This window comes from Eretmochelys imbricata, chromosome 1, assembly GCF_965152235.1.
Source record: "Eretmochelys imbricata isolate rEreImb1 chromosome 1, rEreImb1.hap1, whole genome shotgun sequence".
Lineage (NCBI taxonomy): Eukaryota > Metazoa > Chordata > Testudines > Cheloniidae > Eretmochelys > Eretmochelys imbricata.
In genome coordinates, this window is record NC_135572.1 from 38,000,045 (window position 1) to 38,024,620 (window position 24,576).

The following is a 24,576-nucleotide window of genomic DNA, read 5'->3' on the forward strand; positions in this document are numbered from 1 at the left end:
ACAAACTGATAAATTAAACAGTAATAAGTCACAAGGACCAGATGGGATTCACCCAAGAGTGCTGAAGGAACTCAAATGTGAAATTGCAGAACTACTAACTGTGGTATGTAACCTATCATTTAAATCAGCTTCTGTACCAGATGACTAGAGGATAGCTACTGTGATGCCATTTTTTTAAAAGGCTCCAGAGGCAATCCTGGCAATTACAGGCCAGTAAGCTTAACTTCAGTACCAGGCAAATTGGTTGAAACTGCAGTAAAGAATAGAATTATCAGACACATAGATGAACACATTTTATTGGGGTAGAGTCAACATGGTTTTTGTAAAGGGAAATCATGCCTCACCGATCTACTAGAATTATTTGAGGGGTTCAACAAACATGTGGACAAGGGGAATCCAGTGGATATAATGTACTTAGATTTTCAGAAAGCCTTTGACGAAGTCCCTCACCAAAGGCTCTTAAGCAAAGTAAGCTGTCATGGGATAAAAGGAAAGGTCCTCTCATGGATCAGTAACTGGTTAAAATATAGGAAACAAAGGGTAGGAATAAAAGGTCAGTTTTCAGAATGGAGAGAGAAAAATAGTGGTGTCCTGCAGGGGTCTGTACAAGGACCAATACTATTCAACATATTCATAAATGATCTGGATAAAGGGGTAAACAATGAGGTGGCAAAATTTGCAGATAATACAAAACTACTCAAGATTGTAGACTGCTTTGGATGTAACTAAGACTTACAAAGGGATCTCAAAAACTGGGTTACTGGGCAACAAAATGGCAGATGAAATTCAATGTTGATAAATGCAAAATAATGCACATTTGAAAACATAATCCCAACTATACATATAAAATGGTGGAATCTAAATTAGTTGTTACCACTCAAGAAAGATTTTGGAGTCACTGTCGATAATTCTCTGAAAACATCTACTCAGTGTGCAGCAGCAGTCAAAAAAGCTAACAGAATGTTGTGAATCATTAGGAAAGGGATAGATGATAAGACAGAAAATATCACATTGCCTCTACATAAATTCATGGTTCACTCACATCTTGAATATTGTCATCCCATATCAAAAAAATATATTGGAAATGGAAAAGGTCAACAAAAATTATTATGGATATGGAACAGTTTTCATATGAGGCGAGATTAATAAGACTGGGACTTTTCAGCTTGGAAAAAAGATGACTAAGGGGGATATGACAGAAGTCTACAAAATCATGACTGGTGTGGAGAAAGTAAATAAGAAAGTGTTATTTACTCTTTCTCACAACACAAGAACCAGGGTTCACCAAATGAAATTAATAGGCAGCAGGTTTAAAATAAACAAAAGAAAGTATTTCTTCACACAACACACAGTCAACCTGTGGAACTATTTGCCAGAGGATGTTGTGAAGGCCAAGACTATAACGGGGGTCAAAAAAGAACTAGATAAGTTCATGGAGGATAGGTCCATCAATGGTTATTAGCCAGGATGGGCAGGGATACAAAATCATGCTTTGAAGTGTCCCTAGCCTCTGTTTGCTAGAAGCTGGGAATGGGTGACAGGAGATGGATCAATTGATGATTACCTGTTCTGTTCATTCCCTCTGGGATACCTGGCACTGGCCACTGTCCGAAGACAGAATACAGGGCTAGATGGGCCATTGGTCTGACCCAGTATGGCCATTCTTATGTTAGACAAAATTCTCCTGCTGTGGAGATGTATGTGGGGAAAAGTATCCATTCACTGATACTGTATCATATTGCTTTTAAGAGGAAACAGTGCCCAATAAGCTTTGTTCTGTGGCTTTGTTCTAAGGAAAATGCAAGCTTTGAATGTGAAGACTGTTCATAGAAATTATATCAAAACATTCATTATATAAGATTTCAAATAACTGTGCTTAAGGGTCTGATAAAAGGACAACACACAGGATTCAATGATCAACCCAAAACACTTACTGCAATTGCAAGGGCTTCGCCTCACTTTCCTAAAAGTAAACGATGTCCTTGTTCCCCTCCTGTTTAATGTCAAATCTCCAACATCAGGAGTGACTGATCCAACTTTCTGTCGCTCAGATGCATGAACAATATCAAACTTTCGAGGCGTGATCCTAATACAAAATAAAGTGATTATTTAATCTGCACTGGGCAAACTGCTCATTGTGACAGATGGAGCAATTTCCAGCCATATCCTTGAGAGACCTCATTGAATTTAATTTAAGTAGCTTTGGGGTCCACTGTACTAAATGAATGGTTTATGATTATTGTGAGCTAGGATTGTATGTACCCTCTTGAGGGGGAGGTGAATGCAAATTCCCTGCTTCCAGCTATGCAAAAACCCAGCCTTTTGAAGCAATACCCTGAGGAGTCCAATGTCTGATTTCTTTCTCATGGAATCTGAAGCTCAGAGGCCCAAGCTGTACAAAGGAAAGATTGCACTATTCACGAGTGTGCTAATTCTCAGCTAAGGCTGATATGAACTTGTAACCACAGGAAAACCCCCTTGTGGGGTTTGAAGACTGACTCCTACCAGAGCCCTTGTTAGAGTTGGGGTGACTTCTGGTAAGCTTATGTATGTTCTTTTATTGTTTTTTATGTTTTTCTGTCATACGTTTACCTTCAGAATAAATGTGCTTGCTTATAAAGAGCTGACTGGTAACTTAACCATGGCAATTACACTGTTTATAGCCTTCAAAGAGAAAGCAACGTGCAGGCACTGGCCTGTGTAGGCAGTATGGCTTGCTGGGAATACCAAAGGGTAGGCAGGGAACTATGCGGCCTGGAAGAACCCTGGTCTGGAGGGAGAGAGACATGGGTCTCTGCCCAGGAGAGGAGACAGTTGGGGAGCTGGAAGCCCAGAGTGGGTACCTGTGAGGGATCATGGAGGGGGAATACAGGTGCAGTGACCTTGAACTGTAACACTCATAACTAAGGCTGCGTGTCTGTCACTGAAATCACGGATTCTGTGACTTCTGCAGAAGCCAGTGCAGCCCCTGGGCCAGCCACACTGACGGCTGCTAGGGCAATTTGTATGTGGGAGGGGGCTCAGGGCTGGGGCAGGGCGTTGGAGTATGGGGCGGTGCTTACCTCGGGGGTGGGGGACTCCCCAGAAGCAGACAGTACATCCCTGTAGTTGCCCCTCCTGGGGGCACCGCTACCACAGCTCCCATTGGCTGCGATTCCCCACCAATTGGACCAGCGGAGCTGGAGCTTGTGGCGGGGTCAGCATGTGGAGGCCTCCTGGCCCTCCCTCTCCCTAGGAGCTGCAGGGACATACCGGCCACTTCCAGGTAGCTGCGCAGAGCTGGGTAGGAAGCCTGCCAGCCCCGCCAACCCTCCCCACACCCAGCACCAGCAAGGGTCCCGGGCCATGCGCCGCCGCCCGGTCCCCTCCCCTCCAGCACCAGCGAGGGTCCCACGCCACCTCACCAGCACCCACAGAGACCCCAGACCACCCCCCCGTAGAGCACCCACAACACCCTGGCCCAAGTTTTAGTTAGGGGTAAGTACTACAAGTCATGGACAGGTCACGGGCCATGGATTTTTGTTTAGTACCTGTGACCTGCCTGTGACTTTTATTAAAAATACCCGTGACTAAAACGTAGTCTTACTTATAACTAATTATATTTTTAGAGGGCAATTCTTAAACAGATCCTGCTACAAACTTTATTCCAACATACTATTTAACGCGCTCTTGCTTCTCTAATTACAAATATGCAACATGCAATCCACGAGCATTACACATGCTAGAGTGGTCTCCATTAAGGGGGCAGGATTTCCAACAGTTACCACACAGCGATATCTGAGATACCTCAGCTACCCTCATACTTGAGTATCTGAGATGCCTCCAATACTACTGGGTGGCAGCTGTTAGCAAGTCTTTCCTGCATGAAGGCAACTCGCTGTTCTGGCACCACAGCGGCCTCTGGTGGGCAAAAGGCGGAACTGCAGCACTTCTTAGGCAAAACTTATTTTATGCAGGAAAATACAAAATTATGCGGGACAGACAAATTTTCTTATCCGCAGACGCGCAGAATTCCACCAGGAGTACCTCTTGCTTATCAATGTACACAGTCTCCCCTATCAGTATGTTCAATGAAGTGGCCTCTTGTATCCTTCCACAGAGAGAAAACTAGGGGGCCCTGCCTGAAAACCAGAATGCAGCAAATTAACTCCCTGTCTGCATCTTCCACAGATCTAGAAAGGAGTTATGAGACAGGACTGGGAATAGAAGACTTAATAAGGTAGTCCAGGGACACCTGGAATCTATAGAGAAGCAGCTACCTGTAAGCCAGAAGGGAGGAGCCTCTGAGAATGCACAGCTCCAACTGCATGGCCAGCTTATGTACGTCAGCCTAGGTCCATTGAAGTCACCGCTGTTGTGGGGTCATGTGGTGGCCCATTGTACTAACTTACGCATTTGTATTCAACCAAAAAAAATACCCATTGGAACCAAAATGAAAAACCCATAAGGAAGTGCAAGACTAATTGTATTGACAAGGCAAAATGAGTACTTTGTCCTCCACATCTCCTTTCCGATATTGTCTAATTTGTTTCTTAACCCTATGCTGCTCTCAGAAACAAGAAATGACACTTTTCCCTATGTACATTGTTAATAGGATTAAATGAAGCCTCTGATTTCCCTGGCCTCCAAGTACATGCAATGAAAACATTTCCAGAATGATTTCAAAATTGAACCTCTTGCTCTCAGTAATTTGATTTGTAAGAAGTAGATAAAAAGCAATACAGATGATCTTAAATGCATCATGATTAGTTATATTTGCAAATGAAGTGACTACATTTGCTTCCATAGCAATTATCTAATTTTGTAGAGACTGCAATTGCATGCTTCACTGGTAGGCTACACACCACACCAAATGTCTGTCTAGTTGTGTCTACTCTCCTTAGTTTCTTTACTATGAAGCACCAACTGTTAAAAGTGTCCATTTTAGACACAAAGGGCCAGATCCTCATATGGTGCAAATGGACATTGCTCTATTGATTACAACAAGTGGCATTTGAGAGCAAAGAAACTAAGGGGAGCAAACACAACTAGAAAGATATATGAGGTGGGTGTTTTGCCTCCTAAGCATATGCTGAAATCAATGAAGCTATGCCAATTTGCATAAGCTGAGGATCTGGCCCACAAATGCCTTTTCAAAAAATATATGTGGCTCCCTTTGAAAATGTAGGACAAAGCATTTTTAGGAAAGGTGAATAAAAGCCTGGCCAGGAATTACTGCCTCAAGGAGAAAAAGTCCTGGGATCCCTGGTTTGAATCTGTCCCAAGTCCGTGGACCTAGAAGACACTGATCGTCTGAAGACATGTGAAATGAACTGGCGATCTCAGTCTGGTTCTTAGTTGACATGTGTCCATAGCACAAAATCCACCACAACTGGCACCCTTGTTGGAAGTCTCAGCAATAAGGAGAGGGAGCTGACATGGTAAGTGAACTGTTTTCTTAACCCTGGCTAGAGATAATCCCTGCAGAGGAAGGTTGAGAGAGGACAGTGCAAGAAGCTCATATTACTGATGAGCATGTTGGATCTATTCTGTCAATAAAGAAGGGGCTTTACTGCCCAGAGCATTCAGTATGATGGACTAGGGAGACAAATGAGCTGATCCCATATGCCTATTTCTATGTTCCCAAGTTCCTGTCATACTTGTTTCCCAGTTGTGCATGATTTTAACAGTTTGTCTTTAACCTCTATAATAAATAACACCTCAAGATGTATTCATCAGGAAATCCCTACTGCAGGAACCGCACTTTGTTAAGGCCACTTTGTGCTGTATAAGCAGTCCAAAAGTGGCCATAACCCAACTGGACACAGCTGGTAGAAGGGCCCAATCCCTGTGCTGACAGAGGTGGGTCCACAGTCTGCTGAACCAAACCCCTCTCCCACCCAAACCCAGGCATAGGGAAGGGGAGGGAGATGTGTCAGGGGTCAGGCATGGGTTGAACAAGGTGGGGTGTAACCTGGAGTTCTATTATGCCCAATCCTTCACCAGCATAAGGTCCCTGAGCAATCTTATGCCAGTGGTGAAAGTCAGGGCTACCCCTTTGCAGCTGTGAATCAGGAAGCAGCAAATGATTTCCTATAGTCCCCTGCTTTTTCACTTGGTCTGAGCACACTTTGAATAGAGGGGAGAATCGTGGCCTGTATATTTAATGATAACATTAACATCAAGTCAATTTCCTTCAGAACAGATTTAAATATAGTACATTAAGTGGCGAAAAAAAGTTCTAGCCACCTCCCACTTTATTTAAGTAATGCAGTCATTATAGGAGTTTCCACACTTACCCATGAGTCCACAGATATCTAGATTCTCCAGTCATCACCAGTAAACTCCGTTGAGGAAGCATAACCGCCACTGTACGGCCATCTGGGTGCTTAAAATCCATCACAATCTAAAAACAAAGACAAAATCCTTCAGAATTATTAGTACTTATGCAGCCCCCTGTAAGGGCATGGCACCTGCAGACAAACAAAGCATGCTGGGCCAGATCTTCAGCCAGTGTCAACTGGTGTACCTCCATGGAACAGCCACTTCTTTCTTGAGAAGCAAGGGCTTCAAGTTCTCCCCACAGCCCTTAACATCTCCACCCTTCACTACTGCTAACTTCAAGCATTCAGAAGTCTGAGGCAGGCCCAAAAAACATGAGATTTGTTTTTGTTTTTTAAGTCTCCAAACTTTAAAAAATTAATTCTTTCTATCGTAGGTACTTATATGGCCCCCTTCACTGCAGCATCTGAGCATCTCACAGTCTTTAAAATATTTATCCTCACAACACCCCTATGAGGTAGGAAGTGGTATTATCCCCTGTGGAAGTATAACATTGTATAAGTATAACGTTGTATAAGGGGACATGCTGGATACATTGTATATGAGAGGGCATGCCAAAACATGTTACAAAGTATCTGAGGGAGCACACTTAGGGACAGTTAGCTTTTGAATGGAGAAGCAATTAAGATAGAGCCAGCATGTCTAAGAAGCAGGCATCAGAATGGAAGGTGTGAAGGGCAATTAGTTAAGTTAACTGGAAGCTGTTAAAGGAGATTGTTAAGGGTGGCAGGTAATTGAAGATACTTGACTGGTCTCAGGGATCTCGAAGGGTGGTGACTAAAATCTTTTTCTTCTTTTGTCTGTAACTTCTCTGTAACTTGTTCTCCAAAAAACTGTATAAATTAAGAGACACAAGCCCCTCTCGGGGGGCTCACTTCTAAATGTATTAGCAGAGCAGCTTTGCTAATAAAACAGAGTGGTCTGATAAATTGTGAGTCTGAGTCAAACTTTGACACCCCATTTTACAGATAGGAAACTGAGGCAAAGAAACACTAAGAGACTTGCCAAAGGGCACATACAAGAAGTCTGTGGCAGAGTAGGGAATTGAACCCACGTCTCCCAAGTTCCAGACTAAAGCCCTAACCACTGGGACATCCCTTCCTCATTTAATTTACCTTCTGGTCTCTGAACAATTAAGGTGTACTCAGGTCAGATTTTCAAGTTTAACCCTTATGGTTGTGGATAAGAGGCTTTTTTCCCCCTACTAAAAGCTAAGATTCCACAAAATCAAGCAACTCCAAGACTGGGGCACCAAATATCATGAAATTTGAATAAAATAATGAGATCTGGCAACACTGTTTTGTTCCTGGCTGCCTACTCCCTGGATTTGTTGGTACACATTTTCCAAAATGGGGAAGTCCCTGATGAGGAAGACAAGGAGCAGGGCAGATAGATGGCCCTTAAACAAACTAGTTAAGGGAAGACTTACCCTGAAAGAAAGGAGGACCAAAACATATGAGAGGCAATGTCTCCAATTATGCTGGAGACCGAGTGTCATGCACTGGATAGTGCTGCCACCTCATTTGTAACCTATCAAGTGTGTGATTTTTTTAAAAAAAGAACTTTTTATAGTATGTTGAATCCAAACAAATTGAGCTGTGTCCAGCCTATGGATGTACAGAAGTTTAGTAAAGATGAAATGGTACAGTGATCAGTCATTTAGCTGAGAAAGAAAGAAATGTGAGACAGGGAATCTCATATGTATGCTCTTCTTCAAATGCTGCAAATTAACAATTGAAATAGTTTTCTTTAAAATACACCATCACCAGTGAACACTGGGAAAATCTATAATGGCATTTAAATACACAGGAAGAGCTCACTGTTGTTCATGTTGTGGTAGCACCCGCCATCAAGGCACCACTGTCCAAGGGTTGTAGGAACACATACAATGACATGGTCCCTCCCCTGAAGAATTTACAATCTAAGCTGAGACAAGAAACGATGAGTTTAACAAACCATAGCGTTGAAAGGGGAGGGAGGAGGAGGGTAATAGGAATAAGCTTACATGGCTACAGGTCACCTGTGTTGCACTGTTTGATGGTTCTGAACCATAACTATACATATAACTAAATAGCAACCCCCACCTGCCCCCACCCTCACACTTATCAATTGGCAGTTTCCTGTAGGCATCATGGGAGAAGTGTGTCGTGCAGAGGAAGAGGCCATTGGCTTTGTATGGGGAGGTAATTCCAGGGATAAAGGGTGGCATGAAGTGGACACATGGAGTGTTAAGGCTGCTCTCACTGGCAGAGCAAAGAGGGGCAGGAAGGACTAGCTAAAGGATAAAAGCAGAGAAGCAGGGACGGGCAGACTTGTGAAGGTCCTTAAGGGGGGGAATAAGAAGCTTTAACTAGCTGAAAAAGGCATGGGGCGGGGCAGGATAAAACACCTGAGATGACACACTGAGAACGACAGACAAGGCAGAGGATCTTGGGAGCTGTGTTTTGAGTTAACTGGATGGGGCATGTGGATGTTAGGAGGCGAGAGAGAATAGGTAGTCAAGGCAGGAGAACATGAAGACCTGGATGAGAGAGTTTTAGCTGCCAGGACAATGAGCGAAAGCTGCATTTTAGGATTGGTCTACGAGCAAACTTGCAGTGAAATCAGTTTTAGTTCACTCCTTTGTTGTTATTGGTTTTTATCGACTGAAGCAAAATCGAAATAGGACCCTTTCAATCTGGAGTAAGAGTACCCACATGCAGGTGTGCACCAAAATAACAAAAGGTGTGAACTGAAACCAATTCAGTCATTTCAGTGTAAGTCTGTGTGTAGTCCAGCCCTCAGAGACGCTGCGGAGGAAGCAGCAGCAGAAACTGGACAAAGCAAAGGATAGGGCCCAGTTTGCAGGCCTGAATAACAAAGACGATGGCAACGTTGCTGACAGAAGGAAAGGGGCAGGGTTTTGACAGAAGATCAAGAGTTCCATTGGGCCATGTTAAGTATAAGATGACAGAGTCACCCAGGAAGAGATGACAGAGAGATGGGCTGAGATGAAATTTGCACTTGCTCAAAGCTCAAGTCATCAGGTCCTGTGCGGAGAACTTAACAGGGATGGGGCAGAATCCGCCTCCAAAACCACAGGCAGGACACAGAGCTGCAGCACCGCCCTGCTATTGCTTCTATTTCAGCCTATGGACTGGAACCATGGCTTTGGTCCCTCATGCCTCTCATGTGAGGATACTGGGCCATGGGATCAGCATACATGTGGATCCAGTAGCCTCTCCCTGTACTCCTTGCTCATCAGCTTATTCAGGCCTGGCACTGAGGCCCCTGCATGGCTGCTCTATTTCCGCTCACTCTCTTCTCTGTGGAGGGAAAATGTGAGACTATTTAATAGCATAGAAGCCTTGTGGGGCTCTCCCCTTCTGACTGAATTACACCCTTATTGCATATAGCCAGTGCCCATTCCAGAATGGATTAACCAGTTACATTTCAAGAGTTACTGATAAAAGATTAATTTACTTGGCAAAGAACAATTATACTAAATGTACATACCGACAGTAAGGGCAGGAGTTGTCTGGCTGAGAACTGGGGACTGGAAGTCAGGACACTGGCTTTCTTTGGGACATTGGGCATGTTACTTAATCTCACTGGGCCTGATTCTCACTGCCACAGCATTGTAAAGTGGCCTTAGGATAAATGGGAATCTGGCCCTCCTTGCCTCTGTTCACTCATCTGTACAACGGGTAGAATATTCACATACTCCACAGGCATGTTGGGAGACACAGTCAATTATTGTTTGTGAAAGCAACTGGAGATCCTCAGATGAAAACCCCTCTCAAAACGTATTTATTAACAATAAAAGCTTAGTATTGGATGCACCTAGAGCAAATAATAATTTGACTTTTTTTGTCTCAGCAACATATCTGAGGGTCAGACTAAGAGTAAAAATTTAGGAACACACTATGAACATCTGAGAGAAGTGACTGTAATTCCTGTTAGTGTTTCTTTTTTCCTCCTAGAATCATCAGACCTGAAGACTTAAAAACCTAAACAACATAATTTCTGCCACTCTTAGACTATAGTACAGTAAAGAACATTTGACCCTGCTGAGTTTTTGATGACTTCTCTCCTCGTCTCTGAAAGAAATATTGCTGACTGAAGTAGATAATATTCCCATACTTGTGTGTGTTGTTTATTCTATCAGAACATTCAGTTGTTACAGTCAGACACATAAAAAGGAAAGATTAAGTCATTTGGTCCTCTTTTTAATTCACTAAGGACTCACGATCAATAAAGCTACTCTGCCACCACTGAATCAATCTGCCTCATGACAGCTCTGCTACACAGGAGCTATTTCCAATTACTATTTTTGTTTTTTACCCATTATCTTTATTCTCTGAGGTGGCAAAGTCAATAAAGATCAAATTTTCAGCTAGCCCATGCTGCCTCACTGGGGATGGCAGCTGATGATAAAAATTCTGGATGCTTTGATCTTATACACCCTTTACAATCTTTTCTATGGAAAAAAAAATGTCTCTCCACACACCAAAAATCTGAAAGATGCGTAAGTTGCTAATAGTTCCCCTTATAGAGGTAAATACCACATCATGATCCTGGGTTATTTAAGGGATAATGTTCATGATGATGGAGTATATGAATCAGTAAACAGCTTTCAAAGATGGCTAAACATCAAAGCAAAGCAGACGCCTACATCCTGAACACTTTTCCTATTACATAAAATATAGCAAAATTCAAAGAAAGAAAAAGAAAAAGAGAAAAAGAGATAAAATAAAAAAAAGAGTACGAGAATTCTGTGCTGCCTCTGAGTTGACGTTGTATTTCATGAAAGGCAAGGAGGACAGAAGTGAAAAATTGTCCAGGACTCTAGAAAGGGAGTCGTTGTCCAGAGGTGGATAAGGAATGATGCAACTGGACTTACATAATGGCAAAAAGGACTTCACTCTTGGCTGTGAAGGACTAACTTTCCATTTTTCTGGGATTTGACTCTGGTGTAATTCATATTCAATATTAATCTAAAACTTTATGGCAAGGATGGTTTAGTGGCTAAAACACTGGGCTGGAAGTTAGACAATATGGAATATTATTCCAGGCTCTGTCACTGATTTGCTGTGTGAAATAGGGTAAGCCACAGATAGGTGTCGACTTCTTCTGGAGCCGGGGGGTGCTCAACCCCCCTCTGCCCTGGCCCTGCCCCAACTCCACCCCTGCCCCACCCCTGCACTGTCCCCATTCCAATCCCTTCCCCAGAGTCCCTGCCCCAACTCCACCCCTCCCTGCCCCTATTTGACTCCTTCCCCAAATCCACACCCCAGCCCCGCCTCTTCTCTGCCTCCCCCCCGAGTATGCCATGTTCCCGCTCCTCCCCCCAAGTGCTTGCTTCAGGTATTTGGCGGCAGCAATGCTGGGAGGGAGGGAGGAGCGGAGACGCAGTGCGCTGGGAGGCAGAGGAAGTGAGGCCGGGGGGGGCGGGGAGCTTGGCTGTCAGTGGACACAGAGCACAGAGTCGGCGCCTATGAAGCCACATAACCTCTCTGTGCCTCAGTTTCTCAAAATGTAAAACAATGCCTACCTCATAAGGCTCCTGTGAAACTAAATGACCCAATCCTGCAAATAAGTCTGCCTGAACAGACACCCTGTGCCCACACAACGCCCCAGGGAAATAATGGGATTCCATGTGAGTGCTGGAGTCTCTCTTCACAGAGTCACTCAAAAGATTGATGCCTAAAATATTACTGTTGGTACTGTGCTTTGTGATTAAATGCAAAGAGCACATTAAATGTCAGCTTACACAAGTTCTCAGCACCAGAATTCTGAGTAGCACTAGAATATAGTGGGGGGAACAGGGGGAGAGAGGTGTCATTTCACCAAAATAATCTACTCATTTAAATTATATCAGATCTAGAAAAACATGTTATCTAATCTATCCAGGTATTTATGGTGCACACATGACCACAGAATCTGAATGTGCTCTGAAATATGAAACTATGACGAAGTTGATATGCCTCCTCACTTCTCACCCTCAAAATCTCAGGACACACACACAAAATCAGGCAAACACTTTATCTGATTTATGCCAGAACATATTAACAACTTAGATACTATGCTGATGGGAGTCAGATAAGTAACAGATTTTCTTTCACCAAAAACTGTGTTCAGTTTTCCCTCAAAAAGTATAACATTCTTTTGATACTTTGCTTCATCTATCAGTCACAATGTGTTGCTTATACTACCCTGTTTTGTTAACCCTTCTTCTTAAATGTAGTCCATTATACTGATTTTCAAACCATTAATTATCGTCTCAAATACATTATTGGCATCATTTCATTTGTTTCTTTTCAGGATCTTACACAGCCAGTATCTGCTTGATAACCATAAGAAAGGCAGCATAGCTAATGATCAGGGCAGGATACTATGATCCTGGACTCTGTGCCCAGCAAATGACTCAGTGAGACAGATTCTCTGTCTGCTCGGCTCCCTTTGCAAGATTCGGGTGGTGCCAGGGGAATGGAAGGCAGCTGCAACTTCCCCATGGGGGATTCCTATTGAATGCTCCGTCTGTGCGCAGCTAGCGGATGGCTCCTTGGGAGTGGTTACGAGCTGCTGCAGCTGGGCCTAATGCAGAACTGCCCAGAGGAACAGGCAGCTGCATCGATCTCCCTCACCGCCCCCACTCTGCTGCGCTCTGTGGTATCCGACTGCAGCAGTGAATACTGGCCACTGGCCTTGGGCTAGTCACTTTATTTCGCAGGGCCTCAGTATTCCTCATCTGTAGCATGAGCATCAACACTCCTTCCTTTCTTCAAAGGCATACTGCATGACTGAACTCACTCATGTTGGTAATGCGCTTTGAGAGGTTTGGCTGGAAGGTGAGGTAGAAGTTCAGAGTATTAGTATATTCCTAATCTCTAAAGTCACTTCCACCAGATGGTCTGCCATTGCAATAGCCCATGTTTCTGCAGTCCTTCCTAATGTGTTTGCTTGCCATTCACCAATCATTCATCCTCTCCAAACTTCCACATCATTAGTAGGCTACTAAAAAACAAACCATCCAACCAATCGCACACCACCTCTGCCATGCTAAAGACTCTCACTATCTCTCCTTCCAAGGCTCTTATTTCTTCAGTATGCAGGAATGTAATTCGTCAGGCCCTTCTGCTTTCTCAGCTTCCCAATTACATAAGCGGCTCCCTGTGCTAAGCCTCAAAGCATTTGATGTTAGAATTTTGTACCCGTAGTGGAGAGGTAAATCATTTCATTGGCTCGCTCTCTCCTTCGCCACAGTTATAACCTAATCCCCTCTGGAAAGTGTGATCCAGCCCCAGAATGTGACCTTCAGCTCCTTCGGTCATTGCTGAAACAAAGATACAGTCAGGTTCTCAGCAGTATCTAGTTTATTACATTTCACTAACTTCCCACTCTCACCCTTTAATGAAGGGCCTCTCTAACTGCGCTCGGCCACTTGCTTTCTGAGTACTAAAAGTTTAACGGCTTAGCTTTCAATTTATTTCTTCTACTGACCTAGCTTTTCTTAGCAATATTTTACCACTTGAAGGCAGTGGTCCCCAAACTGTGGGGCACAACCCCTGTGGGGGAGGGGTGCGGAGGAACACTGAGGGGTGGGATGCAGTGGGGCCTGGATCAGCCCCCACAGGGGGTGCAGAGAGAGCTCCATCCAGCCCCGCTCCACCCCCAGCCCAGCTCTGGCCCCAGCCCCACTCCGCCCTTTTTTCCTTGCAAAAATTACTGCCTGCCCAATGTGTCCGAATGTGTGTGTGTGTGTGTGTGTGTGTATTAAGAGAAAACATGCCCAACACCTGGTAGCTGCCATCTTACTTTCTACAAAATGTAAGCAAATATATCCATCTTTGTTGTAACCTTGTCCTCACCCCACCCATCTGGTTGTCCACCTCCCGAACCTTGTTATAATTCTAATTTGTGCATTTTCTGGGCAGGGACTGTCTTTTTGTTTTTACTAATTTGTACAGCACCAGTACACTGGGCCCCCGACTAGGTCCTCCAGGCAATTTAAGGAATAATAATTAAACTGACAATAACACTGGACAAAGAATGTGGTGAATGGGCCTTGGTGGGTTCAGAAAATGCTGCCAAACCTGAAGCAATAGGTAGCCTGGGGCATGTGAGGAACCACCCCCGCACCACGGATAGGATGAAATACTAATTTGTTGTTTACTGCTACTGCACCACTGCCATGTGGTATCTGTTATAACAGCATGAGAGTGAGGATGTCCCCTCTGCTTTATGGCCCTGGCTACAGCATACTGAAGATTCATCCTCCTCCCAGTTAGTCGGAAAACTGAGTCCCCTCTCTCCACAAAGACAGCTCTGGAAACATTCCCTATCTTCCCCACCTCTGTGAGTCTGAATCTCCTGCCCTCCGCACATTAGCATAGGAATCTGAGGTAGCTGGGGGAAAGGAATGAATTTTGGGCCTTGTAAACAAGGGGTCCAGTTGGATTGATTCCCAGGAGAGCAAAGATTTGTTCCACCTGCCCTGTCTTAACTGCAACCCCATCCCCTGGCACTGTTCTAGCCACACCACCATGTCCCCAGTACGTTGCATCTGAAACTCCCACTCAGTAAACTGCATAGTACTCAATGTCCATACCTCAGCAGGACAAAAGGCTAAACTGACCTTGCCCGGATTTGAACCTGTGGTTGTAAAGAGATTAACACTTCTCTGACTCCAGCTCGTAATGGCCCCGCAGGAGCTGTTTCAAAAGGTGTGTATTACCAGAGCACAAGTCACACACACACACACACCCCTTCCTGACCCTCACATGCCCCTTCCAAGAGATGGGTGGGATAGCATCTAGGGATACCCCTAGGCAACAGGAATCACCAAACGGCCTGGTAGGGCAGCCTTATGTCCTCTTTGTGCTGCAGCATTGAGCAGTGGGAACATATCGGGGGCCCAGAATCTGGCCCTATATATACAAAAACAGTTACACCACACAAAAGTAAAGTCATTCCTTAGCAACCAAAATCACACTCCTTACAGAGACCATAAAAATAATGAAAGCCATCTTCTTGGTCAATGTTGTCTCACAGGGCAGCGAAGTATAATTTAAACACAGCATGACTTTCTTTGAAATAGATTTCTTTACATTTATTTGGGGAGATTGCTTTATCCACTTCCCGCCATAGCTGTGCTCTTCTCCACTTCTCAAAAACTACCATAGATGCATGAAAAGTCGTGAAATGTAACATTTTAAATAGGTAAAAGAAAAATCCATAACTGCTAGGCAGCTGGTATGCTGAGACCACTGGATATCATGCTGACCAGTACTGTTTCATTGCTTCCTTGAACTATTCTCGTCAGACTAGCTCTATTTTCTTCTGCCTTATACTTTGCTTTATCCACCTGTTGTCTATATTGTTACACTTAGATTACAAACTCTTTGGGGCAGGGATTGTGCCTTTGTTATATGTTTGCACAGTGCCTAACACAATGGGGCCCCGGCCACTAGGCTATACCATAATACAAACAGTAATAAATCATCCTTTATTCCATAGGTGAAATCTTAGCCGCACCGAAGTCAAAAACTCCCTCTGACTTCAAATGGGGAGAAGATTTTATCCTATATATTTATCTAGAAATCAAAATAAAAGTGTTGACAGCCAAAGAAAGAACAGCTTATCACTGCGGAATTCAATTATATGAATTCAAAGAAATTTGAACCCAATTTCTAGATACATTTGGATAAAAAAGTTGAGATACCCAAAAAATGGCAGATGTCCATTTCACCTAGCCCCCTTCCTTCCCTCCTCTCCTATTCATGTATTATCTTCTATTTTATTACCGTAACCCCCACTCTAATGTGCTACGTCTATGTAGTATTTTCTGGTCTCACAGTTTTGATGAGCTGTAAAACTGCATGATTCTATCGGAAATCGTGGGAAGCATTTGGAAATACATACAAGCTGTACGTCATTTACCTTTTTGTACTTTTCATTGTCTATTTCTTTATGACAATCAATAAGAAAAATCACCAAAAAAAATCAGAGATAAAGAGACAGTTGCCTATAACAAAGACACACATAATGTATAAAACCATGTTCATCTCCAACAGAATCAATGCTCTCCACAGAGTTCTCCTGACCTACCCACTCTAAAATCCCCAGCCCTGCAGTGAAAGATTGGATGAATAGATAAGCTGTATCCATACCAGCATTAATGGTTGGTGTATTGAAAAAAAAAGCATGTGTGTGACCTTGTAAACAGCAGGGAACCCTTCCCACTGCTGTGGTATGACCAGATTTTCTAAGTAAAAACTGGGGTATCAAGGGGAAGATGAGGAGCAGCTGCCTTGGGAGGGCACTGGTAGTGGGGGCGGAGATAAAATGGTAGAAAGCAGACAAGGAACAGGGAAGGAAGGGTGCTCATTCTTCTCTCCCCTACCGCCCATTCTCTCAGCCTCACAATCAACCCCTGGCTTCTTCCAACAATTCCTCTTCCCTCACCAAAAGGACAAGAGCTCTAGTCAAATTCCCCACATGCTGGAGCAATGGGCTTCCGTAGGCTCATCAACCTCCCTTGTTACTGGGAATCCACACCTAACTCCCCACACCTCTCCCTGGGCTCAGAACCCCTTCCCATCCTGTGACTCTGAACACAGGTTTAATAGCTCCAGCTGGAGTGCACTTCAAAAAGGAACTGGCATATAACTAACACACACACACACACACACACACAGAGTCAGAGCTTCATCAAAGTCAATGGAGCTCTGATATTTTAAACCAGCTGAGGATATACCCGTAAAAGTCTAAACACTGCTGAAACAGACCCCAATTACGAAAATGGACACAGAAGATACTGTAGCATGCAAACTGCTCAGCTTTAAAAAGACAGTGCAAAGGCAGATCGATTTTATACTCCATTTGCTACAATGTGTTCAGATCGTATCAAAGACCAATTTAAATTCATGAGAGACAATATGCCATGCTATGAGCTTAACAAATTAAGCTTGTTTCTTTTCTTAAAGACTAATTGTGACTGGTTCTAATTTTATCATATGGTGGCTTCATTTGTATGCATGAACTTTTAAATGAAATTCACCACAGTTCTAAAATAGACTCCTATAACAATAGAGAATGTCGTCACTGATGAGATGAAATTAGCTTTCTTTATTGAATTCCAGAACTGAAATATTACTGAAATGCAACAGCTAAAGATAATGATTTTCTAATGCCCTAAAGTTCAGCTTGTTCACTGTTAATTTATGGCAGGCAACAGGGGTTTCATTTCATGCACCGTGTACTGATCTTCCAAAAACAGCAAGGAGAATGAAAATAATTTCTGATAAGGCTCTTCCAGAAATTAAGATTTCTTTTTAAAAAATCCCACTACATGTCCACCAACAGGTAACAAAATTGATATCTCTAAGATCAGATGTAGCACTGCTACATTCCAAGAGAGGTTTTGGATTCTAGGGCTTCAGAGAGAAAAGCTACATACACAGCTGTATAAAACTTACTGTAGTTTAAATTACAAGCTGTTTTAAGTTTTGCTCCATTACAACTTTTATGGGATCACAAGTAGGATTTCATATTTTTCCCTAAAACAGGCGATCCCATTGTGACGTTGCAATCTATATGTTTATGGAAATAAGCTTAAGTGTAAATATAACATAACTGGAATATGCTTTATGGTAGATATGCACTGTAACATATCTTTGCAAAGGTTATGATCTACTGAATATATTCATCCTATTTGTATGCATGTATCATTTTTATATCTGAAGTCATGAGTGTTGGTTCTATGCTTGTATTTGAAGTGTTTACTGTAGGAAACACATAAGGGAGGTTTGGCCAACATATTGTGAACAGTTCCCAGAAGTTACCTACTACAGGACAGGCCTAACAAAGAAAATAACAGAACGCCACTAGCCGTCACCTTCAGCCCCCAACTAAAACCCCTCCAACGCATTATTAAGGATCTCCAACCTATCCTAAAGGATGACCCAACACTCTCACAAATCTTGGGAGACAGGCCAGTCCTTGCCTACAGACAGCCCCGCAACCTGAAGCAAATACTCACCAACAACCACATACCACACATCAGAACCACTAACCCAGGAACTTATCCTTGCAACAAAGCCCGTTGCCAATTGTGCCCACATATCTATTCAGGAGACACCATCACAGGGCCTAATAACATCAGCCACACTATCAGAGGCTCGTTCACCTGCACATCCACCAATGTGATTTATGCCATCATGTGCCAGCAATGCCCCTCTGCCATGTACATTGGTCAAACTGGACAGTCTCTACGTAAAAGAATAAATGGACACAAATCAGATGTCAAGAATTATAACATTCATAAACCAGTCGGAGAACACTTCAATCTCTCTGGTCACGCAATCACAGACATGAAGGTCGCTATCTTAAAACAAAAAAACTTCAAATCCAGACTCCAGCGAGAAACTGCTGAATTGGAATTAATTTGCAAATTGGATACTATTAATTTAGGCTTAAATAGAGACTGGGAGTGGCTAAGTCATTATGCAAGGTAGCCTATTTCCTCTTGTTTTTTCCTACCCCCCCCCCCAGATGTTCTGGTTTAACTTGGATTTAAACTTGGAGAGTGGTCAGTTTGGATGAGCTATTACCAGCAGGAGAGTGAGTTTGTGTGTGTATGGGGGTGGGTTTTTGGAGGGGGGTGAGGGAGTGAGAGAACCTGGATTTGTGCAGGAAATGGCCTAACTTCATTATCATGCACATTGTGTAAAGAGTTGTCACTTCGGATGGGCTATCACCAGCAGGAGAGTGAATTTGTGTGGGGGGGTGGAGGGTGAGAAAACCTGGATTTGTGCTGGAAATGGCCTAACCTGAAGATTACTTTAGATAAGCTATTACCAGCAGGACAGTGGGGTGGGAGGAGGTATTGTTTCATATTCTCTGTGTATATATAAAGTCTGCTGCAGTTTCCACGGTATGCATCTGATGAAGTAAGCTGTAGCTCACGAAAGCTCATGCTCAAATAAATTGGTTAGTCTCTAAGGTGCCACAAGTACTCCTTTTCATATTGTGAAGGGACTATTCAAGTAATTGGGAGTACTTAACTAACAATAGACATTGGGAGACACCAATCCACATTTGAGCTTTTCTGGGAATGTTCAAACTAACATGTAAACAATGACATCAGCCTGCAAAAAGCTGAATCATTCATGGACATGTGACTTGCCCAGGTGGCTACAAACTCCATCTTGTTGCTGTGATTTTGCACAGAAGAACAAAAGGGTTTCCACCCACAAGAGAGAGAATATAAAAGGCCCTGGAAGTCTCTCCATTTTGGTCTTCAGCTGACTCAAGAGATGCCCTCTCCACCCCAAAGAGATGCCTAAAAGAAACTGGAACAAAGGACTGTAACTATGGGGGTGTGCGTGATTGCTGGACCCAGGCAATAAACTACAACGTTGGTCTGAGAAGGATTGTACCTGAGATCACAACTAGGGTGAGAAGTTAGTATTTGTATCTAGAACCTTACTGTATTAAGTTAGCCTTGCATATTTTGATTTATTTTACTTAGTAACTTACCTTGTTCTGTCTGTTATTACTTGAAACTACTTAAACCCTACTTTTTATACTTAATAAAATCACTTTTGTTTATTAATTAACCCAGTGTAAGTGATTAATACCTGGGGGAGCAAACAGCTGTGCATATCTCTCTATCAGTGTTATAGAGGGTGAACAATTTATGAGTTTACCCTGTGTAAGCTTTATACAGAGTAAAACGGATTCATTTGGGGTTTGGATCCCATTGGGAACTGGGTGTCTAGGTGCTGGAGACAGGAGCACTTGCAACAGTGCTGGCAACAGGAGCACTGGCAACAGTGTTTTCAGTTCAGTCTGCAGTTTTGGGGGCGTGGTTCAGACCCTGGTTCTGTGTTGCAGCAGGCTAGCATGTTTGGCTCAACAAGGCAGGGTTCTGGAGGCCCAAGATGGCAGAGAAAACAGGCTCAGAGGCAGTCTCAGCACATCAGGTGACAGTCCCAAGGGGTCTCTGTGACCCAACCCATCACACCCATTCCTAAAAATATAATCAGTGATAAGCATGGGGGGAGGGGAGGGGAAAGAGAGGATCTAGTTTCATTTATTTGTAGAGTATACAGATGTACTATTTCAATCTCATTTGAAACTAGATCCAATTCATCTTCCCCTGAAGCCAGTGGAAAGGCTCCATGATACTTGATCTTCCTCCAAAGGTACGGAACATTTTAGGATACCTAGCTATAGTCATACTCCCCATTACATGGAAGACAATTAGAATTCTCTAAGACAAGCTATGGAATAACAAGACACTTTAGTAAGCGAGGTGATTCCACCGGAAGATTCCGTCTATGCATTTGTATATCACACTAAAACCCGAACAGCCAGGCAGCCACAAAGTGGAAATGAAATGATGCTGCCTCAGCACGCAAAATAGGAATGACACTCTACAGAAACAGCAAATAGGCTTGGAGGCAATGGGCAAGAATCAACAATGCTCTGCTAATTCAATATCAGGTTGATAAAATAATTTTGTGGAAGTTTTGCTTGTTTGATAAGAAGCTGGAATTGTTTCTCAGAAGACCTGAAAACCCTCAGCAGATTTCCAATGCTTTTTTTTTTTTAAAGTCCACTTTCTCTTAGGTGGATTTTTGGTGTGGTTCCTGACCTATTACACCTGTACTGTGTATTTTTCAAAACCCCTTGTACCTTTGCACTCAATATCAGATGGAATTTTTTTTTTAACCTAGTATCTTCCCAATTACAATTTCACTGTCTCACTTTCCAAAGTCTTGGGTTGGGGGCTGGTGAAGCAGCTCAGTGGAGTTGTAGTGAACATCACTAAGTCTCCCTCCACCCCTTATTCAACTCTGGGTGCATGGAGTAGAGTGGGGGTACTTACCTGATATTCTCCCTGGGGAACAAACGGGATAGGAGAGAAGCAGGGAATGGGAGGAGCCCTGGCTCTGCCTCCTCCAAACATCAGCCAGGGTATATGGGGAAGAAGTAAGCTGCTCCAGAAAAAGTGGTGAATTAACTTACTCCCCTCCCCGAGCAGGGAACAGGAGATGGACTGTGACCCATCAAGTCATGATTCATTCTCTGGTCTGCTCCTACAGTGGTGAAGCTACAGGCTACCCCTTACTCAGGGCAGATTGTAACATTACCGAGAAGCTGGATATGATTCAACAGTGTGCCCTTGTTGCCAAGAAGGCTAACGGCGTATTGGGCTGCATTAGTAGGAGCATTGCCAGCAGATCGAGGGAAATGATTATTCCCCTCTATTCAGCACTGCTGAGGCCACATTTGGAGTACCGCGTCCAGTTTTGGGTCCCCCGCTACAGAAAGGATGTCGACAAATTGGAGAGAATCCAGCAGAGGGCAACAAAAATTATTAGGAGGTTGGGGCACATGACTTATGAGGAGAGGCTGAGGGAACTGGGCTTATTTAGTCTGCAGAAGAGAAGAGTGAGGGGGGATTTGATAGCAGCCTTCAACTACCTAAAGGGGGTTACAAAGAGGATGGAGCTAGGCTGTTTTCAGTGGTGGCAGATGACAGAACAAGGAGCAATGGTCTCAAGTTGCAGTGGGGGAGGTCTAGGTTGGATATTAGGAAACACTATTTCACTGAGAGGATGGTGAAACGCTGGAATGGGTTACCTAGGGAGATGGTGGAATCTCTATCCTTAGAGGGTTTTTTAAGGTCTGGCTTAACAAAGCCCTGGCTGGGATGATTTAGTTGGGGTTGGTCCTGCTTTGAGCAGGGGTTTGGACAAGATGACCTCCTGAGGTCTCTTCCAACCCTAACCTTCGATGATTCTATGAACAAAATTAATGCGCAAGTAAGAGGAATGAGTCCACCAACGCTGGGGCAGGAAGCTCATTGTTTGCTGGTGAGAGCAGTAAGAGAGTTAGGAAAAGGGGCTCTGTGACAGTCTATACCAGGAGTGGCCAACCTGAGCCTGAGAAAGAGCCAGAATTTACCAATGAACATTGCCAAAGAGCCACAGTAATACGTCAACAGGCCCCCATCCGCTACCCCCCTCCAGCACCTCCCACGCACCGGAAGCCCTGCCAATCAGTGCCTCCCCCTCCCTCCACACACCTCTCTCCCACCGCAATCAGTTGTTCTTCAGTACGCAGGAGATTCTGGTGGGGAGGGCGAGGAGCGATGGTTTGGGAGGCTTGAGAGAAGGGGCAGGGGCCTTGGGGGAAGGGACGGAATGGTGACAGGACCTGGTGAAGAGCAGGGAGTTGAGCAGTGAGCACTCCACAGCTCATTGGGAAGTCAGCATCTGTAGCTCCAGCCTCGGAGTCAGAGTCTATGCAAGGAGCTGCATATTAACCTCTTAAGAGCCGCATGCGGCTCCAGAGCCACAGGTTGGCCACCCCTGGTCTATACCATTATGTTCACCACTTTACAGCATTATGACAAATTCTGTACAAGGTATGCCTTGTGAGGTATCATTAGAAAGCTCATAATCTGCTGAACATTATTGTCCCAACAAAGTGTGTGCACCAACATTGTATGTGAAGTTATAAAATTTTATTGTATAACATTCCTGTAACATATTCCAAGTTAGAAAAGCAGGCCCAAACCAGTTTTCAGAGACAAAGACGCTGGCATCCCAGCAAGGTGTTAATGGACTACCACCTGCTTAAGCGGCCAATCTCTGGCAGAGAAGGCGCGAACAAGAAATTTGCATTTCATCTCAGGCAGTTCAAACCTCAAGTCCACAAGAGACTGTTTGTCACCATGACTCAGCAAGGATGTTTTTAGCACATGGAATTGCATTATAAAGAGGGGAGAACAATGCTTGACCTCACTCTCCTCCTTCATCTCTGCTCATGACATCAACGACTCTTAAGGAACTAAACTGGGAGTGGGGGCTGCCATCAGACTGCAAAGCTTATGCTGAGAAAAACCTTTTTGCTTTTAAGTTCCTTTGCTTATTCAGTTTATTTTCTTTGTAACCAATCCTGACCTTTATGCCTTATTACTTGTAGTCACTTAAAATCTCTTTTCTTTCTGTAGTTAATAAACTTGTTGCACTGTTTTAACTAACCAATGTGTATGGAGTAAAGAGTGTGGGAAACTCCATTTGGGATAACAAAGCTGGTGCATATCATTTTCCATTGATGAAATGAGGACTTCATATGAGCTTGTTTTGTCCAGTAGTGTGCTGGGCCATACAAGAGGCACATATCTGGGGGAAAAGTCTGGGACTAGAGAATCTACTGGTGTTCTTCTGTGGTGTAGTTCATGAGTGGCTAGCTAGTAGTACTCAATACAGTGTAGCTGGGAGCAAGTTACATGCTGGAGGCTGTGTATTAACAGGTCAACTGGCTGTTCACCAGTCAAGCAGTGTAGAAGGCATCCCAGGTTGGAGAACGGAGGAGAGACAGCTATGCAGCAGTGCTGATTGTACCCTGGGTATGTCACCAGCTCCTACAGAGGAGAGAGGTGAGAGCCAGATTTCCTCAGCTGCTCTCTCAGGTGAGGCCCTAGGCAGTGAAAACAAAGGTTCTAAGGCTCACTATACTATTCGCCAAAATGGGGGGGGGGAGGGGGGCAGAATATTTTTTTTAAAACATCCTTTAAAAATTCAGATGTTTTTGTAGCTTAACTTTGGCTTTGTACCTTATACAATAGTTGGTGGGATTGGGGTGAGGTAAGAATCAGATGCTTCTGTCTTGCTTCACAGCAAATGACTGTCAAACAGTTCCCACAGAAATGATGAGAGCATCATAATTCTTGGGGCAATTCTGTATGAATGCTTGTCTTGACAGCATCTCACTGTGAAGCAAGATCTGTAAGTAGATTGCAGGAGCTTTCATGAAAATAGATGCTTGGTCATGTCGTCACTCACACTGGGCGTCTGCAGTTATCTTTTGGCAAAGTGAGGAGTTAGCCGAGAAGCAGATGTCGTGGGAGGGAGAATGGGGAGGCGGGGATTAGGAATTTACAGCATGGAGTCCCATTTGAACAATTTATATGAAAGAGGAACCTGAGCTTTGAGGAGCCCTGCAAAGATGAAAATAATAACTGATCAAGTGGAAGCAACAGTAGGACATGAAGGTGACGGGAGCAATCTTTTAATAAAAACGGGAAAAAAAGAGAAGGTCAGACACAAAAAAACTGGGATCAGTATGTTTTCTGAATAGAATATTCTTTCTTGCCTAAAAAAAAGTGAATATATGTCAAATGTCACCAGGCAGAGCTGAGGACTACGTTTTTGTTCCCTTTCTCTGAGGGCCAAATTCAACACCCTTTGAAGTAAA

General features: G+C 43.7%; 1 protein-coding gene across 2 annotated transcripts in view; it reads right to left on the reverse strand.

Annotated features, from left to right (window-relative positions):
* The window catches only part of ALKBH8 (alkB homolog 8, tRNA methyltransferase), a 78,044-nt gene that overhangs the window by 22,094 nt on the left and 31,374 nt on the right, over nt 1-24,576 (reverse strand). For both annotated transcript variants that reach the window (XM_077808712.1, XM_077808718.1), the window contains exons 8-9: nt 6,279-6,385; nt 1,935-2,086 (exon numbers count right to left, since the gene is read on the reverse strand). In XM_077808712.1, the coding sequence (XP_077664838.1) occupies nt 1,935-2,086; nt 6,279-6,385 (259 nt within the window). The remainder of the gene's footprint in view (nt 1-1,934; nt 2,087-6,278; nt 6,386-24,576) is intronic.